Source organism: Callorhinchus milii, unplaced genomic scaffold (genome assembly GCF_018977255.1).
Source record: "Callorhinchus milii isolate IMCB2004 unplaced genomic scaffold, IMCB_Cmil_1.0 Scaffold4, whole genome shotgun sequence".
NCBI classification, from domain to species: domain Eukaryota; kingdom Metazoa; phylum Chordata; class Chondrichthyes; order Chimaeriformes; family Callorhinchidae; genus Callorhinchus; species Callorhinchus milii.
In genome coordinates this window covers 68,661,873-68,681,597 of record NW_024704745.1, presented here as the reverse complement: position 1 = coordinate 68,681,597, position 19,725 = coordinate 68,661,873, and the positions used below count along the sequence as shown (strand labels likewise).

At 44.6% G+C, this 19,725-nt stretch overlaps 1 protein-coding gene across 3 annotated transcripts in view; it reads left to right on the top strand.

Moving 5' to 3' along the window:
• Nucleotides 1–19,725, top strand: part of atp8a2 (ATPase phospholipid transporting 8A2) — a 285,157-nt gene that overhangs the window by 71,945 nt on the left and 193,487 nt on the right. For all 3 annotated transcript variants that reach the window (XM_007900625.2, XM_042333953.1, XM_042333952.1), the window contains 3 exons: nt 1,265–1,364; nt 5,816–5,914; nt 16,057–16,102. In XM_007900625.2, the coding sequence (XP_007898816.1) occupies nt 1,265–1,364; nt 5,816–5,914; nt 16,057–16,102 (245 nt within the window). The remainder of the gene's footprint in view (nt 1–1,264; nt 1,365–5,815; nt 5,915–16,056; nt 16,103–19,725) is intronic.

Here is a 19,725-nt window from a genome sequence, read left to right as displayed (position 1 = left end):
TGAAGAATTATTATCAGGTGTGTGGAGTAAGGAAACTTGCCCAAGGTTTCCCCCTGCTGGGAATCGAACCCAGGTCTCTCGCTCGTGACACGAATGCTCTAACCACTGAGCTACAGGACGTAACCACTAAATCTTGAAAAAGAGAGAAAATGGTCTGGTGGACAAACTTAAAATTATCAATGTCAATGGAGGTGATGTATGTTTAAAAACATAAATCACTATTGTATTTTGAAAAGAGGTTTAATTCTGCTGCACACATTGCAGATTCTAGCTTTAGAAAAAAGTTTACATGTTTCATAAGGGTCAAATATTTGGAATAGTCATCTTCAATTTAAGGTTTGTTCTCAGGTAAGAAACATGAACCAACACTGGTCAACATTAAGGCTGGTCTTAAGAGTGGAAATCACTTTTTCCAAATTTGAAATATTGAGAACATGAACAGATTGGGTTTAATGCAGATTGAAACCACCCAGGATTTTTTTTAATAATAAAGCAGTAAGTTAACAATATAGCTCAGAAATTGAACGAAATAGTGGTGCTCTGCAGCAATAGGATTTACGTTGGCTTCCCTTCTAGCTTGGTAATTGATTGGCTCAACTTCGCAGCGAGGTCACCTCGATCATAGGCATCGTTGCCGACAACTTCCAGTGACTTGGTCTTAAATTTAGATCTCAGGTAGTTAGAAATCAGATCAGAAAATACTTCTTCACACACAAGTTAATGGTAATGTGGTCCAGAATTGATTGCCGTGTTTAAAAGGGAGAGAGAGAAATGCTCAAAGTAAGGGCATTAAGGGATTTGAAGAAAAGTGGGGAATGGGATTAAAAGATCAGCCAAGATCTAATAAAATGGTAGAACATGTTTGACTGGCAGAATGCCCTCCTGTTCCTAAGGTGCATGGATAAGTGAGGAAGATTATTGCTTAGGCAAGAGAGTTCATTTCCTGTTGTTAGAGGTGTTGTAATGATTTCTAAGCACCACATCTCTTATGATACTCTCTTAAGTGCTCAGAGATCTTTATCCTAGGTGAAGTACGCTAAATAAATGTAAGTGGGATGCATGGAAATCGCAGCTTGGTTTGGATATTCTTAAGCATGGTGATGGTTTCCGCATGTGTCAGAGACCCGGCTGACCAAAAATTTTTTTAAATGCAAGTTGTTGTTGTGATGGAACTTTTATATGATGAACTCATCACAAGTGTGATTTTTGCTTGCTTCATTTCTGACAGTAGCATTGACAATAATATGTTCTTCATTATCAACAGCACGGCAAAATACAGTGTGGTGACATTCCTGCCCCGGTTTATGTATGAGCAGATCAGAAGAGCTGCCAACGCTTTCTTTCTCTTCATAGCCTTACTACAGGCAAGTTCAGCGCTGGCGTGTGTGTGATCAGTTAAGACTTACAATACAATTTACACCGGGAGAACATCCTGTGGATCTAAACTCCTCAACCTTCCTGGGCTCTCCCTCAGACTCACCGAACCAGTGCACAACCTGGGAGTCCATTCGACCTTCAGCTGTCCTTACTCCCACACAACTGGTCCCTGACTAGGACCGCTTTCTTCCACCTCTGCCACATTGCCCGCCTCCAACCGTACCTTACCCCAAATGCAGCCGAAACCCTCGTCAATGCGTTTGTCACCTCCCGCTTGGATTACTCCAACACACATCTCATCGGTCTCCCCAGCTCCACCAATCACAAGATCCAGCTTAAACAAAACTCTGCCGCCCGCATTCTGACCTGGACCAAACTCCATACCCACATCTCACCAGTTCTGGCCAGGCTCCACTGGCTCCCCATCTCCGAACGGATCGACTTCAAAATCCTCACTCTCATGTTCAAATTCATTCACTCCCTGGCACCTCCCTACCTCTCCAACCTTCTCACTCCCCAATCCACCTCCCGGCACCTCTGCTTGACTGGCACTGGCCTCTTGCTCGTCGCTCTCACCCACTGCCCCACCATCAGTGGTCGTGCTTTCAGCCACTGCATCCCAAAACTTTGGAACACTCTCCCTCAATCCCTCCGCCTTGCTCCCTCTCTCCCCTCTTTCAAGTCCCGCCTGAAAACTTTCCTGTTTGACCGTGCTTACGGCTATCTCCCCCCCCTTCCCCCCCACTCGGAGTCAGACTCCACCACTGTTAAGTGCTGTGAGATGCTACCCTGGGTGGAGGGCGCTATATAAGTGCAAGTTGCTATTGTTTTTGTTATCTCAAAGCACTTTTGTCTTAGATTTTTGATTGGTTTAATTTTTTGTCTTAAGATCATTGCAGTAAAGTAAACGTAATGAAATTTCCATTTAAATAATAATAATGAAAAATCCTTGCATTTGATATCGTGCCTATCACATCGGGAGGAAGTCTCAAAGCACTTCACAGGATTTACTGTTAAGTGTAGTGGACTATGCATTTAATAGGAAAACACCGCAGCCAATTTGCATACAGCAATGTTTTACAAACAGCCATGAAGTAATCACCAATTTTATCTGGATTGTTGGCCAAGACACCAGGCGAAATTCCCTCCTCTTTTCGACTAGTACCATGGCACTTTTCATGTCCAGCTGAACAGCCAGACAAGACCTCAGTTTATCTTCTTATCCAAAGGACGACATCTCCAACAATGCAGTGCACTTTTATCACTGTATTTGAGTATCAGTCTAGACTATGAGTTCAGAGTCCTGATATGGGGCTTGAATTCACAACCTTCAAACTTAGAGGGAGATTCTACCAACTGAGACAGGCTACCTGATTTAAACTCAATAGTTTCAACCAGCACTAAATGAGAGCTTCCTTAACCCATTCCTTCTCCTCAAAAGATTGTTGCACGAGACAAATTGAATAATTGAACAAACCTGAGTAGAAACTTGATGCACACACAAAGGAGAAGGGAAGCAAGGGAGGGAGAGGAGGTATGAGAGAGTTTAGGAGGGGCGGAAGCTTGTGTGGAGTATAAACAGCAACACTGAATGGTCGGGCTGATTGGCCTGTGTCTGTGCTGTAACTTTCTACGTATTTTCTGTGCACAACAAACAACGATTTAGCAAGGAAATCCTGTGGGATATTTGCCAGAGAATGAATCCCTAGCATATGGCCTCTGTACCTCCTGTGGATGTGAAGGGTTCCAGGCAGGGCGAAACCTTGGGCAAGTTTCCTTACTCCACATGCCTAATAATAATCCCTCCAAAACAAAACATTAATGAATTGATCATTTTCAATCCACGACTGTTTGTGGGACACTGCTGTGCGCAATTGGCTGCCGCGTTTCACCAACAAATATACTTCAATTCACTTTACAGTATATTCTGTGAAGTGCTTTGAGACATCGAGAAGATGTGAAAACCGCTATATCAAATGCAAGGATTATTATAAGGATGTGATTTGCTGCAACATTGGTTCTTCACTTGGCTGAATGTCTGAAACTGAGGAAACCCACATATGTTAAGGTGGAGGTTAGAAGAAACCTTTTGTTTTAGGCATTCGCTTATAAGTACACAGTCACTTCACTTTACTGTAAAATCATGTGAAGCGTTTTGAGAAGTTTCGACAATGTGAGACAACACTATATCAAGTGCAAGGGTTATTATTACTTTCATGCCGAGAATGTGGAATACTTTACCATTTGTGGTTATTGAGGCTGAGCTCCAGCTTAACTCAAGATATTTTTCACAGCTCATCTCTCTAACACTGGGGTTTAGGCTTGTAGTGCTCCTTTATACTGCATCTAGGTCTAGAATATTTCCCTTATATTACTGTATATAGCTGGAGCTCTTAAATCATGGGATCAATGACTGTGTGCAGTCCTCTAGGTGTGGCCTGACCAGAGTTTCATACAGGCATGTCTTCTGTGTTCAATAATTTGCTAAAGTACGGATGCTCTGGAATGCTAAATAAGTACCGAGCCAGGGTAGAATTTCTACCCCAGTCAACCTACTCCTCCAGGATTCTTTCAATTTCCTCCTTGGCGGGTTCTGTCTGCTCCAAATGCAGTACCTTGCAATCATCTGCAATGAACTTGATTTCCAATGATCAGCCCAGGTGCATACCTGTACAGTTCTCTCTCTGAGGTCCTGGCTGACTATTCTGATTCCGCAACCCACCTATCTTGATGCCACCTGTAAATGTAACTGCTTTGCACAGAGTCTCTGAGTTCAGGTAATTAACTGTACTGGAACAGGAGCTTTCCCAGTTGGAACCACTGAGACATCCACTCAAGCTCAATAATCCACTCTTCCCACTTCATCCTACTCACACTTAATCCTTCATCCTCATTCCCTACCCCCTCCTGCTCACAGTCAGTGCAGGCTGACCCCAATATAGTGCGGGTCCACTTCTGACAGACAGCTTCCTGTGCATAGCGAGCAGGCGCAGTAGAAAGGAAGTGGCATCAGAGGGAAACAAGATGACCTGGAAGCACTGACTGGCAGACATTAATGTGCCCCATTCTAGGGGGAGGGCAAGTTTATAGACCCAAAACACCGAGTTATAAAAGCGTCAGCCCATAACTTTTCCCCCTGTTCCACTCACGTTGAAGCCTCGCCCCATTTTGATAGCTCGCCTGAGAGAGTCTTCCTGTCTACTATTACTTTTATCTCCAAAGGGAATTGGCTCATAGTGAAAAAACGTGTGTGCTCCTTAGCTTACTGTTCGGTTGGGTGACCTTCAATATCCACTTGTGTTTGATTTACTTTTATGGCCTGAAATCTCATCTGTCTTTTTTATGGGAAGTTCCTGCCCACATGTGTCTACACAACACCGTTTAGTTTATCACTAATCTATGATATTATGTAAAATACTTCAAAACATTCCTTAAAAATGTGAAAGGAGCTATATAAATGCAAGTTGTTATTAAAGGGGAGAGCTGATGAAAGTAAGATCTAAATGCACTATACTTAATTGTTTACTGTTATTTTACTGTAAACTCAGCAGAATGTATCATTGATCAGTATAATGTCTATTGAATGTCTCCCAACCAGTTCAGTAATGATTTGTTGGAGTGACTGTATGGCAGTCTGCATCTTTATCACTGCAGTGTAATTTATAAATGTAATTTTGTTGTTGTTGTTGCAGTGTTTTTAGCAGGATACAGTAGCACAGTCTACATGGTTAAGCATGAAAAAAAACATCACGTTTAGACCAGACCAATGCAGTGAGAGTCCAAAGTTCAGTGGAGGCACATCACTGCTTAAAAAGAGCAGTTGGTGTGATTATGTTCTAACCTTATTAATCCAGGTTGTTACTTTACTCAGGTGATACTAATAACTTTATCCGCAATGACCTTGACCTTGACCAATCAAACTGTCCGTATTTCCAAGTGGCCAGGTATTCGATGAATCTCTGAGTTAATGTGCTTATCTAAACACCTACACTACATTTTCTCAGGCTCTGTAACGACCACTTTCTGATGTGGGGCAGAGATGGTTAATCCATACGCAATGCTTTCAGCTATTGCCAAAGTAGTGAGTTAGGAGGGCACAGACTCAGGGTTGTGAAGGACATGTTTAGGATTGACACCAGCAAGTATTTCTTTAAACAGAGAACAATTATCAGCTGGGACAGGTTACCAGGAACAGTGGGAGAGGCCAGGACACAAGTCTCATCATGCCATAATAGGAACTTGATAGGATTAGTATTCCCAAAGGTTTTGATCATATGGGCCAAAGGGCCTTCTTCACCCACCTGTCTTGCGAGGCAGAGAGGCTGACTGAATGATTCAGTACGGGTACGTAAGCAGGAATACAGGGGAGAAAAAACTATATAGAATATAAGAATGCCCCAAATTTATTTTTAAATATTTTCCTTTCTTTCTTACATAGCAAATTCCAGATGTCTCCCCAACAGGAAGGTACACCACTCTGGTGCCACTCATCTTCATTCTCACAGTCGCTGGGATCAAAGAAATCATTGAAGACTATGTGAGTTGGTTTATTTCAGTACTCAATGCTGATTGATTTCTGATTAAAAAAAAGGTGGAATGACATTTAGAGCAGATTAGCACATAATTAAAATATCCAAAGGTAGCAACCCCGCTCTTCTCCCAATATTGTGACAGTGCAATACAAATACAAAATATTCTACATTTATATAGCGCCTTTCACATCGGGAGGAATGTGCTTCACACAGCTGGCTGGGCATCTGAGCTCGGGGTGGGGGGTAGGCGGAGGTAGAGGAAGGCTGATGAGGGTGGAGGAGAAGGAGGAAGAATAGCTGAAAGCTCATCCATCGATGGTGGGGTGGATTGGGCAGGGGACTTGAAGCAAGCCATTGTTTGCACAGACTGAAATATCTGGGAGGAGACATTTGGTCTTGCTTGGAACTGTGTTTGAAAAGAACTCGCCAAAGCTGACAGAATAGATTCTGTCTTTTTAAATGTTAATTTTCTGAATATAGACAAAGAAATCTAAAAGATAAGATGTCTTTGTATCTACTGAACTCTTTAAATGCTCAGTCAATGAACCCAAGAGTGATAACCCTTTTCTTGGTTTAGTCTTGTTCAATGCTGGAGTACTCAACAACATATGGATTCTGTCTAAAGTTTGACATTAAAGAAATGCTCTAGGTTTTGATTCGAATTAAATTGAATGCAGACTGGTAATGACGAGGAGACTACCCGGGCTCCCTTTTCCCCCTCCTCATTTCTTATTTCCCATGTCAATTCAACTTGAAGGCTTCTTCTATTTCCAGCAAGATCGACCTCTGTATTGATTTCTTACTATGGACTTCTTTGAAAAGTTCATCAAACAACTATTCCACAGGGATAAAGAGACTTCCATTGGAGATATCAGTTTGTTGCATCCCCAAATAGGAAAAGAGAATGTTCCAGCGACGAAGAAGAAGTGGCACCCGGTTTTACACACTGAGCAAATGTATCAGAACAGCCATATATGGAAGCTTATCACCAAGTCGATCTCGGAGGACTATGGTGTTCTGAAGGAAGATGAAGGAATTGCTATAAAACACTATAAAACTATCCCCATTACATCATTACAAATCTTATCCTCATTGAACCATTACAGACCCAACCCAATTACATCACCACAGACCTACCTCACTAGTCTTCAAAATGTATGGGTGGGACAAGCCTTCCCTTCAGCCTAGAATGACGCACTGTGACAACTTGTTCTCAAACATCCATAAAGTATTGTCAGTGTTAGTGATTGATTAACTCGTTCATGCTGAGAAATTGACACTTCAGAAGAGCAGTTGCTTTACTGTTCTTTGCCATTTTCAACACAAATTTTTGTCATGCAGGCTTCTACTGTTAACAACAACAAGATTCCATTTATAGAGCGCCTTTCACGTCGGGAGGACGGGAGGCTGTACAGTTGGGTCAGGACCCGAGCAGGGAGGAAATGGTCAGGGTGAGGGGAGGGAAGGGAAGGAGCGAGGAGGGGGTAGAGTCGAGAGGGGAGCTAAAGACATGGTCAGAGAGAAAGGTCTTGAGACCGGCCTTGAAGGAGGAAAGGGAGGAGGCGGCGAAGGCACTGGGGGATAGAGTTCCAGAGCCTAGGGGCTGAGAGGCTGAAGGCCCGGCCACCGATGGTAGGGCGGTTGGGGCGGAGGATGTGGAGCAGACCGGAGCCAGAGGAACGGGGGGTACGGGCAGGTAGGTAGGGGGATAGAAGGTCAGAAAGGTAGGAGGGAGCAAGGCCGTGAATGGCCTTGTAGGTGAGGATGAGGATCTTGAATTCGATCCTCTGGGGGATGGGAAGCCAGTGGAGGCGAGCGAGGGTGGGAGTGATGTGGTCGCGAAGCCTGGTGCGGGACAGTACACGAGCTGCAGAGTTCTGAATGACCTGCAGCTTGTGGAGGGTGGTGCCAGGAAGGCCGGCGAGGAGAGAGTTCCCATAGTCCAGCCTTGAGGTGATAAAGGCGTGGACCAGAGTTTCAGCAGCGTGAGGGGTGAGGTAGTGCCGTAGTCTGGCGATATTCCGGAGGTGATGGAAGGCGGTGCCAGTTGTGGCGCGGATATTAGGGAGAAAGGACAGCTCAGGGTCGAACGCTGAGGTTCCTGACTGGCTTTGAGAGGTGGAGAGTGCAGCCTTGGATGCTGATGCTGTCAGCGCCTGAGGTGCGGAGGCGCTGACGTGAGCCAATCAGGAGGGCCTCAGTTTTACGCACGTTGAGCTGAAGAAAGTTGTCTCTCGTCCAGGACTCGATGTCGGACAGGCAGCTGTCAGGACATCGGTGGTCATGGAGTTGAGGGTAGAGGAGGAAAGGTAGAGTTGGGTGTCATCCGCATACATGTGGAAGTTAACCCCATGTCTGCGGATGATGTCACCGAGGGGGAGCATACAGAGGGTGAAGAGGAGGGGACCGAGGACAGAGCCCTGAGGGACACCGCACGAGACAGTGCGGGGGCCGGAGGAAAAGCCGTTCGTTAAGTAAAATTCTGAAACTTAACATTGATGCAAGTTACTTGCTTGTGTCAGTGAGACAGTTTTATTGAATCAAATTTAGTGAATTCTACATTGATCCTCACCTGAGCAAGTTTAATGGCTGATTTTTGTCTATATGTTATTATTGTATTATAGTCCACTATAATCTATCAAGTTGATGTCGAGTTTCTCAAGTGGACGGAAGGGCTGGATAAATCGTTAAAGAATGGCTGCTAATTCCAATGGTTTAATGTTTCCCCTGTATTCACAACCTCTTATTCTTGGCACTGTCTGAAAATTCTGGTTTCAGACTGGCTCAGTGAGGTGGAGTGTGCATCCATCATCGTTCTACTCCAAGACAATCTTGCAGGCCAACGACAACCCCAGACTCCTCTTCTCCATCACCAACCGGCTCCTCTGCCCGCCCTCTCAAGCCTCGCCCATCCTCACCTCCAATGCCAACTGCGAGGCAATGCTGGACTTCCTTGAATCCAAAGTTGAGGGGCTCCGCTCAGATGCCTCTGGCATTCCGTCTGCTACACCCTCCCCATCTCCCCCTCCCACCCAGGTCCCTACCCATCCCACCCTCCATACCTTCGAACCTGTCTCCCACTCCTCTCTCACCACCACTATAACCCGCATGAAACCGACCACCTGCTCCCTCGACCCTCTCCCTACCCCTCTCCTTACCTCCCAGCTTCACCTACGGTTTCTCCTCTAGCCCCCGCACTGTCTTGTGAGGCGTTCCTCAGGGCTCTGTCCCCTCCTCTTCAATATCTATATGCTCCCACTTGGTGACATCATCCACAGACATGGAGTCAACTTCATCATCCGACTGTACCTCTCTGCCTCCACCCTTGACTCCAAGACAAGTACTGTCAGACATTAAGTACTGGATGAGAGCTAACTTCCTTCAGTTGAACGTCAACAAAACTGAGGCTCTCCTGATTGGCTCCCATCAGCGCCTCCTCACCTCAGGCGCTGGACAGCATCACCATCCATGAATGCACACTCCACCTTACTAAGCCAGTCCGGAACCTTGGCTTCTTGTTTGACCCTCAACTATCCTTTCTACCCCCCATCCATGCCATGATCCGCTCTGCCTTCCCCCATCTCCGCAACATCGCTGGCTCCGCCACTGTCTCACACTGCAGGCCGCCGAAACCCTCATACACGCATTCATAACATCCAGCCTTGACTATGCAATCTCCTTGCTTGTTGGCCTCCCCAACTCCTCCTTCCATAGGCTGCAGATCATCCAGAACTCTGCAGCCCATGTCCTCTCCCACACCAGACTCTGTCACCCCCATCCTCACCCGACTCCACTGACTTCCCATCACACAGCGGATACAGTTCAAGATCCTGGTCCTCACCTTCAAAGTCCTCCATGGTCTTGCTCCCCCGTACCTCTGCGACTTCCTAACCCCCTACCATTCTGCCCACTCTCTCTGCTCAACGGGCTCCAGCCTGCTTCATGTCCCCCACCTCGTCTGCCCCACCATTGGCAGGTGGGCCTTCTGCCACACTGGTTTCACCTCCATCTCGCAGTCCCTCCACCTCGTCCCCTCCTTTGTCTCCTTCAAGAAGCATCTGAAGGCCCTCATCTTCGACCGTGCTGTCAATCACCCTGCTTCCCCCACCTGCCCTCCACCCTTCCCAATCCCGACTGTCCAGTGCCTTGGCATGTCCTCCCGACGTGAAAGGTGCTATACAAATGTAATTTTGTTGTTGTTGTGACGCTGCCAGTGCCTGAGGTGTGGAGGCGCTGATGGGAGCCAATCAGGAGGGCCTCAGTCTTGTTCAAATGTAGAAAGCAGACTCTCATCCAAGACTTGATGTCTGACAGACATTCTGTCAGGACAGCAGTGGTCCTGGAGTCGAAGATGGAGGCAGAGAGATATAGTTGGGTGTCATCTGTATACATGTAGAAGTTGTCCCCATGTCTGCGGATGATGTCACCAAGAGGGAGCATATTAAAGATATTGTTCATATAGATATTGAAGAAGAGGTGCCAAGGACAGAACACGAGACGCTGTGAGAGCTGGAGGAAAAGCCGCTTGTGGAGACAAAGTGGAAACAGTGTGAAAGTGACCAATTTTATCTGGACCAGGACACCAAATTCCCTTCTCTTTTCAAATCGTGCCGTGGGATCTTTAATGTCTACTTAAACAGGTAGAGATGGGACCTCAGGTTAATATCTCACCCGGGTGACGGCATCTCCAAAATACAGCGCTTCCCCCTGCACTGTACTGGAGTGTCCACCTAGACTATATAAGTTCAAAATCCTAACATGGAGCTTGAACCCACAGCTTTCTAACTCAGAGGCGCAAGTGCTACCGACTGAATCAGGTTGAGATGCTGGAAGGGCACAGGATCTGAGAGAAAAAGTATGAATGTGACCTTTCATTGTGACTTGTATTTTCTGGTTTTGTTTCAGATTTGCTGCATTTGAATTTTTCAAAAATCTCTCAAGAAATGTGCTTGATTGTCCTTCAGCCAGTTTAATCAGCGGAAATTGCTTTGTGTTCCAGAACCTCCATTAAAATGGGGGAGAGCGTGTTATCAGTGGCCATTGACTTGGGAACTTCTGACCCCATGATTGTTCAAAAAAAAATCACTTAATTGGGAAAATCATTAAATCTCCCGGGGGGGGAAATGACATCAGGATTACAGATTACCTCAATACCTGGTAGAAAAATGTCTGTGTCTATGCCTGGTGCCTGCGGGAGAGAATACGTTGCAAAGCTCTGGATTGTCTGCAGCTTCTGCAGGGAGGAACTGGATAGTCTGATGCCCACTCCTCTTGATCCCAACCCCCTGCTCGGGTCCAAATCCCTGACTGTCCAGCCCCTTGGGATGTCCTCCTGGCGTGAAAGACACTGTACAAATGTACAGTACCATCGGTGGCCGGGCTTTCAGCCTCTCAGCCCCGAGGCTCTGGAACTCCATCCCCCAGTGCCTTCGCCTTACTTCCTCCCTTTCCTCCTTGAAGGCCGGTCTCAAGACCTTTCTGTTCAACTGTGCCTTCAGCTCCCCTCTCAACTCTCTACCCCCTCCTCGCTCCCTCCCTTCCCTCACCCTGACCATTTCCCCCCTGCTCGGGTCTCGACCCAAATGTCCAGCGCATTGGGACGTCCCCCCGACGTGAAAGGCGCTCTATAAATGCAATCTTGTTGTTGTTGTACAAATGTAATTTATTGTTGTTGTTGGATTGACTGTATTTTGTGGATGAAACGTGGCAGCCAATTGTGCACAGCAACAGATAATAATAATACTAATCCTTGCGTCATTTGGTATTGTGCCTTAATTCAGGAGGATGCCTCCAAATTGTTTCACAGGATATACTGTAAAGTGCAGTGACTGTGTTTTGTAGCGAATCCTCAAAAATGATAAATCTGCAGGAAATACAAAGTTACAATAAAATATATAATTCACAGTGCCGGATGGGCACTGGGGTCATTGTGCGGAGGGAAAAGATTCCCGAAAGCACAGTCAAACAGATTCGATTTGACACGGGGGGGAGGGAGAGGACGAGTCGGAGAGACTCTGGGATGGAATTCCAGAGAGAAGTGCAAAATGGCTGAAAGCTCTGGGACGCCACCCCAAATGAAGGGAGCTATATAAATGCAAGTTGTTGTTGTTGAGAGCCTGCCTGGCAATGGCGGGCTGGATAGGGTAAGGGAAAATGAAGCAGGTCGATGCTTATTGGAGTTGATGACTTTGGAGAGGAATATCTCCAAGTGGGGAGGCCTGGTCCAGGTTTGTGGTGACTTTTTTTTGGACGCTGATGTTGCGGTCCTGACAGATGGCAGCCTGGTTGCTATGGTAACACAGGTTTAACACACTGTGTGTGGTTCGTGATGTGTGGGTGAAAGGCAGCAGCTGCTTTCAGTTTAAACGTTCAGCTGTCCAGAGATTCGCCTGCACATAGAGAGATGAGAGTGGTTTACTGAAAGTGGCTCACAATGGAGATTACCTTCTAATCTGAACAGTGTCACTCACATTACAATGCCACTGGCAGTACTTGATATAGTAGCATTGACACAGCCTTCATTGACTGAGACATTGTTAGTAGAAGGCAAACTCTGCCTACATTTGGGTGTAAATAATAATAATAATAATCCTTGCATTTGTCTTTTGCCTACATTCACTTAGAAGAAGCATGTCTGTATCACTGATCGCCTCATTCCCTAGTCCTCTATTCAGCTAACGCAGACCTGCTGCACGTCCTCGGCCCCCTCTGGGCCACCATCAGTGGACAAGGCTTCAGTTATTACATCCCTAACCTCCGGACTCCTGTCTCCGACGAAATGCCTCGCCTCTTCTCCATCTGTTTTAAATCCTACCTTAATGCCTTTCGTGACCGTGTATTTGTGGGCAAAACGTGGCAGCCAATTGCACACAGCAATGTCCCACAAACAGTCGTGGATTGAAAATGGCCAATTTGTTATTGTTTTTGTTTTTTGGAGGGATTATTATTAGGCTCTGTGTGGAGTAAGGAAACTTGCCCATGGTTTTGCCCTGTGCCTGGAATTGAACTCAGGTGTCTCGCTTGCAAGGCGAGTGTTCTAACCACTGAGCTACGGGACTCCACATATTGTGGGTGTGCTGCATTTTTGAAGGTACCATCCATCAGGTGAGATTAAACCAAGGCCCTGGCTGCCTATTTAGGTGGACTTTAAAGATCTGATTCATTATCTGGAAAGATATCTGTGTCCTAGCCAACAATCCCCCAAATAAAATTGGTCATTTACTCCATGACAGTTTGTGGGACATTGTTGTGCACAAATTAGGACCCACTTTCGCCTATAAAATAACAGTCACTACAATTTACAGTATGTCCTGTGAAGCCCTGACATGAAAGGGACTTTATCGAATACAAGAATTATTATTATTGCGTTTCCCTTAACTGGCAAGGCAGTTCCTTCACCTCAGGCCACTGCCTGTTCATGTTGTTTGTGTCATGGGAAGGGTAGCTGGTGAGAGCTTAGCTGCACAAAGCATTATAGCTATTGCTTCAAAATAGTTACTTATCCAAAGTGAAAAGAAATCTCCATGGAACTTAAATAAATTATTAAATAAGTGTTAAAAAGGTTTTCCAGAGGCAGCCGCCACTTCCACTTTGATTCATTCCATCTTCACCTTTTTATTCCTGTAACATATGCTGTTAAGACTTTGAGCTGTTGTATTCTGCAACACTGGCTCCTCACAATAGGTCAACAGGTGGTGAGGCCAAGCACAATACAAGCCAATTGGCAACTGAAAGATTGTCAGCAAATGGAGGAGTATTGACACAGATGCCGTAGTTAATTCCGCATGCATGGTGAGGGAGTGGGTGGAGGCAGAGAATGATTGCCTTGTGAAGTCCTGTAGCTCAGTGGTTAGAGCACTCACCTTGCAAGCGAGACACAATTCCAGGCAGGGCAAAACCTTGGGCAAGTTTCCTTACTCCACATGACTAATAATCCCTCAAAATAAAACAAGAATAAATTGGTCATTTTTAATCCATGACTGTTTGTGGGACACTGCTGTGCGCAATTGGCTGCCACATTTCGCCCACAAATATACGGTCAATTCACTTTACAGTCTATTCTGTGAAACGCTTTGAGATGTCGAGAAGATGTGAAAAGCGCTATATCAAATGCAAGGATTATTATTATTATAGCTTCAGTGAGATACAACAACAATATGCATTTATACAGCACCTCTCATGCAGGGTAGTGTCCCAGAGCGCTTGACAGTGGTGAAGCCAGTTGCGGGTGGGGGGAGAGTTGTGACTGTAGGCCCAGTTGAAGAGGAAGGTCTTCAGCCCCGACTTGAAGATGGGGGAGGAGAAGGCAAGGTGGAGGTACAGAGCAAGTGTTCCAGACTTTCTGGGCATAGCAGCTGAAAGTGTGGCAGCAATGGAACGGAGGGCACGAGGGACAAGCAGAGACAGCGGGTAGTGGGTTGGGGAGTAAGCAGGTCGGAGAGGTAGGGAGGTGCCAGGGCATGAAGGGATTTGAAAACAAAGTCTGGTCCAGGGTTGCTGCTTTGTGGATATTTTAAGGCAGCAATTCACTGATCAAATGTGGATCTAAATATTTTATTGGAAAGCAGTGGAAGCAGAGTATAATTTATGCGACCTTAATCAAGTACTTTGGCCTGTGACTGAATGCAGGTTCGGGATCCCACAAACAATCAATTTAGCTTGTGACTAAGAAGCTTTGATGTGTGGAGCCCGCCTGTCACAATCACGGGAGCACAGCATCTCGGCTTTCTTCCTCTCTTGATTACATGATTGTGATCTTCAGCTGGGGCTGGAGTGAGCGAGGCTTTGGAGGCTTTCAGCAACCGTAACTCAACAACATCAGAACATTTACTATTAGCGCCTATTGGGCCTACTATTGGGACGTCCTCCTGACGTGAAAGGCGCTTTATAAATGGAATCTTGTTGTATTACAGTGTAAATCGGGATTAAGAGAAATGCTTTCTCGTGTTGGGTTGCTCTATATGAAAATTCTGTTCTGTTCTGTACGCTTCCTCCACTCGGAGGACTCTGTTCTGCCCCCACCTTCAACCTCTCTACTCCCACCCTTTGGAACTCCATCCCACAGTCCCTTTGCCTCGCCCCCTCTCCTTTGCCTCCTTCAAGGCCTGTCTCAAGACTTTCCTCTTCGGTCACCCTCCTACCCTCACCCTCCCTGCCCTCTACTCCTGCAGCTCAGGTGCAAATCCTTGACTGTTCAACACTTCGAGACATCCTCCTGATGTGAAAGACACTATACAAATGTAATTTGTTGTTGCTACTCAGCTCAGTTGGTAGAAATTCGGGTCAGGCAGTTGTGGGTTCAAATCCAACATCGGGACATTCGAGCTATTGTCTAGGGTGGCCAGTGTTGGGGGAGCACTGCATTGTTGGAAGTGCCGTCCTTCAAGTGAGATGTTACTTCCAGGTCTCGTCTGCTTTTTCTTTAAATGGAAGTTAAAGATCTCATGGCACTGTTTGAAAAGAGAAGCGAGTTTCTCCTGCTGTGTCTCAGCCAACAATTCTCCAGCGTAATTGAGAATTACTAGCAAAGAGAGAAGGTTAAAGGAACATTGACTCAGAATCTATCATTATATATTCACATAAATTGGCGAGTCAATAAAATATTTAATCAAAGGATTGATCAGTGACTGTCTTGCCATTAACATCCACAAAGCAGCAACCTTGGTGCTATAAACAATCAATCTCTAGTCTTCGTTTCTCATTAAAATGTACATGAAAATATTTCATGATGGTTTGTGGGACCTTGTTGGCGCATGATGACTGCCTTCCTTGCTTCAAAAACATTTCCTACACATTGACACTAAATACCTAAAATGCTTTGAGGAATTTCAACGTGATAAGGCAAGTAAAATGCAAAGTTCTTTCTTCCCATTTGTCTAAATACTAGTCTTGAGCATGCCTGTGACTACAATAGACCCGTTACTAATAATAATGTGGTCATTTAGTCCACAACTGTTTGTGGGACACTGCTGTGCGCAATTAGCTGCCGTGTTTGTCCCAAAATATACAGACAATTCACTTTAAGTATATTTTGTGAAGCGCTTTGAGACGTCTTGAAGAGGTTATAAGGCGCCTTATCAAATGCAGGGATTATTTATTATGTTGCTTTTTCAAGCTGATTTTACCACTTCTTTTCCTTTTGTAACAGAAAAGGCACAAAGCCGACAACACAGTCAACAAAAAGAAGACCAGAGGTGAGTTTGCATCGAGTGTGTGATCACAAGTTCCAAGAGTGATATTTTTTAGTTTATAGTTGTGTGTGCGTGCACCAACCTGTCTATGTGCCTGCATGTGTGTGTGTGTGTGTGTGTGGCGCTGCACACAAATATGCTCTTGTGCCTTTTGGGTAATTGACTACAAACGTGAGTGAAAGCCTGAAACATTACAAAGATTAGAAACCATCCACGTTTTATTCCTCTACTGTCCTCTCTTCTCATGACAGACGAGCATTTAAACAGCAATGTCAGTAGAAATTTCCAACACATTCAATACGACCGTGAGTTGCAAGCCTACAAGAGTGCTTATGCTTTCAAAAGTTTTGAAGGAGGTGATCTTGGCAGGCAAGCCTCTCTCTGTATAAAGATTACAGTTCATTCCCGACTCACACTGTCCTCTCACACAGGATACATTTTCTCTTTAAATTGTGGTGAGTAGAACAAGCCGCTGAACGTAGAACGCAGGCATCACCGCTTGAAGCAGCCTACAGAGAGACATTGCTTTAGTCAAATATTCCTAAAGAGAGTTTCTCCCAGTGTGCTGTTCCAACAATTTCCCATGTGAAATTGGTCATTTGTTTAATGGCTGATTGTGGGAAATTGCTGTACTCAAATTGACTGCCGGGTTCGCCTACAAAATACACGGTCACCACACAGTATACAAAATATTTCACGTGAAGCGCTTTGATACGTCCTGACATGAAAGGCATTATATCGCTTGCAAGGATGATTATCATCATCATTATTTTTATTGTTTGCCTGATGTTGACTGGAGCTATGTAGGGGTGTTGTCAAAGATCTTGCAAAATTGGCTTGTGCTGCTGTTCTCTCTGCCTGTGCCTGCACACAAATTTTTATAAACTTTTTTTAAAATTTTATGGAGGTATTTATTATAAGTTTTCTCTGTATGCACTTGCCCTGAAACCTATATACAGAGCAATACAAATTGACATTTATGCCGCGCCTGTTACATCAGGAGAAATCTCCCAAGCTAAGTTTTTATTTTCAAGTTTCGCCACTCCTCTTTGTGTCTCAATTGATATAGAAAAAGACAGACATGCCAGCTGCTCTCAGACTGTTTCCAGTATCCCTTTGTAACTGATTGCCAAGAGGTGTCTGCCCTTCCCCCCATTTCCCCTCAATTTCCCCTCACACTCTGGCACCTTCCTGCTCACCATGGCTCAGAACAGGGCTGGGTTTCCTTGCACCATGGCTTTGAGCCATCTATGTACAATTGTAGATGTTAAAGATCCCACGGCACTATTTAAAAAGAGAAGGGAGTTTCTTTTGGTCAACAATCCCCTGAATAAAATTGGTCATTCACTCCACAGCTGTCAGTGGGACGCTTAAATTGGCTGCTCAGCTTAAATTAGCTGCTGTGTTCGCCTGCAAATTACAAAGTCACTGCACTTTATAGTGTCTAATAATAATAATCCTTGAATTTTATATAGCACTTTATCACGTTGTTCAGACTTCTCAAGCGCTCCGAGATGCTCTCTGGAGTGAAGGATGCTATATAAATATAAGTTGTTGTTGTCTCAAGGCACTTCACAGGATATACTGTACAATGGATTGACTGCATATTTTGTGGGCGAAACACAAATTACACATAGAATATAATTTATAGAAATATGATCCTTTTTGATATGGCGCCTTTCACATCGGGAAAATGCAGGTTGTGTTCCATTGAAACAAAGCCCTAGGATATTGGATCGTGGACAATTTTGAAGCCAAGCCAAGTTTCGAGGCTAAGTCTCTGTACCTCTTATTGATCAAGGCAATACGTAGTCTTTGTACGTATTGGGACGTCCTCTTGATGTGAAAGGCGCTATACAAATGTAATCTTGTTGTTGTTGTTGTACTGACTGCCTCTCTTTCTACCCTTCCCATTGGTGATAGTCTGGCTTAGTCAGCAATGCTCTCACTTCTGAGTCAGAAGGTTTTGTGATCGCTTAATCCAGACACAGTGCAGTGCTGGAGGTGTGCTGCATTGTTGGGAAGTGCCATCATTCAGATAAGACATTAAACCAAGGTCCCGTCTGCCTGTTCAGCTGGATATTAAATAAATCACGGCACTATTTGAAAAGAATCGGGAGTTCCCAACAATTCCCCAGATAAAAATCGGCCATTAACTTCATGGCTGTTTATGGGATTTGCTGTATGCTGTGCCTTTGTTTACAAAATCTGTAATTAGTGAATCCTGTGAAGCATGTTTGAGGTGTCCTCCTAATGGGAAAGGAACTATATCAAATGCAATGAGTATTATTTATTATATTACATTCATTGTTATGCTTGAAGCAAGCGCTCTGACATCAAGTTCAGGGAATGGAAAATAAACTATATTTTTGTTGCTTAAAATAACCACTTCCATTAGTACCATATGCCTGCATGTTCCTTTGTTGATAAGTGGATTTCTCATCAAACCACATTAGGGTAATTGGATTTGTCTGTGTATAGATTTGCTGTATAGTGAATTCTCTGCTATATAAATCACTTGAACTGACCAATTTGGATTCTTGGTACTTCAATGGCAATACATGATTGCATTTAACATTTTATATTTTTTTCTTATGGTGGTTTAAAAACTACACAGCACTGAGAGTGGCGTTTTAATCAAAAGATCTAAAATTGCTGATTCACATCATGGCTGTTTTGTAGGGCATTGCTACACGGAAATTGGCTGCCGTGATTGCCTGCAAAATACACTCACTACTCTTTACTGTATGTGCTCCAAGACACTGTCCCGGTACTTTGAGCCATCCTCCCAATGTGAAAGGTGTTATGTTAAATGCAAGGATTATTATCATCATCATTATTGTTATTATTATTATCTTGCTATCTTGACAGTAAACAGGCATATGAAAGAGATGGTGTGGGGGATAAGGCGAGCCGGTGGGATTGAATTGATCTCCTTGCTCTGTTAGATGGTGTAGACTCGATGGGCCAAATGGTCTCCTCAGCACTGTAGATTTCTCTGTTTTATCCTCTGCTGGGAGTTATAGTGTAGACCTATATATCTACCTGCCAGTAGAACTTTATCACAAATCACTACATGGAGCACCAGAGGCCCACGATGATTCTTCCTCTGCGTTGTGCCATCTTTCTCTTGGGTTCTCACTATGACAGCAAACCTGATCTTATAACTCACTGTGTGCACGATGAAATGGCATGTATAGTAGGGTGGGAAGAGAGAGAGAAGGAGGGGAGGCATAGAGACAAAACATTGCCCAACCTTTCTCCTGGTCAGACTGTTTGCTACTGATAGCAGCACCGATAACTCCATAATACAATATATTACAATTTATATAGTACCTTTCATGTCAGGAAGATGACTAACTGCATTTAGCTCACTATTTGGACCTCGCTAACTTAACTATCACACATCTAATAATCTGGTATTGGACAACTTCATTTAGAAATATTTTACTCCCAGACGCTAGCAGTAATTAGTGGCTCACGCTGCTGACATTTAGTGGTGACAAAAGCAGACGTGTAGCGCAGAAATCTCTTGCAGATGTGAAAAGGGCAAGTAAATCACATGAAATACAATGAAACAATGTGTTTTCCTGGGGCATTGGGAGTAAACAGTGATCTATAACCAT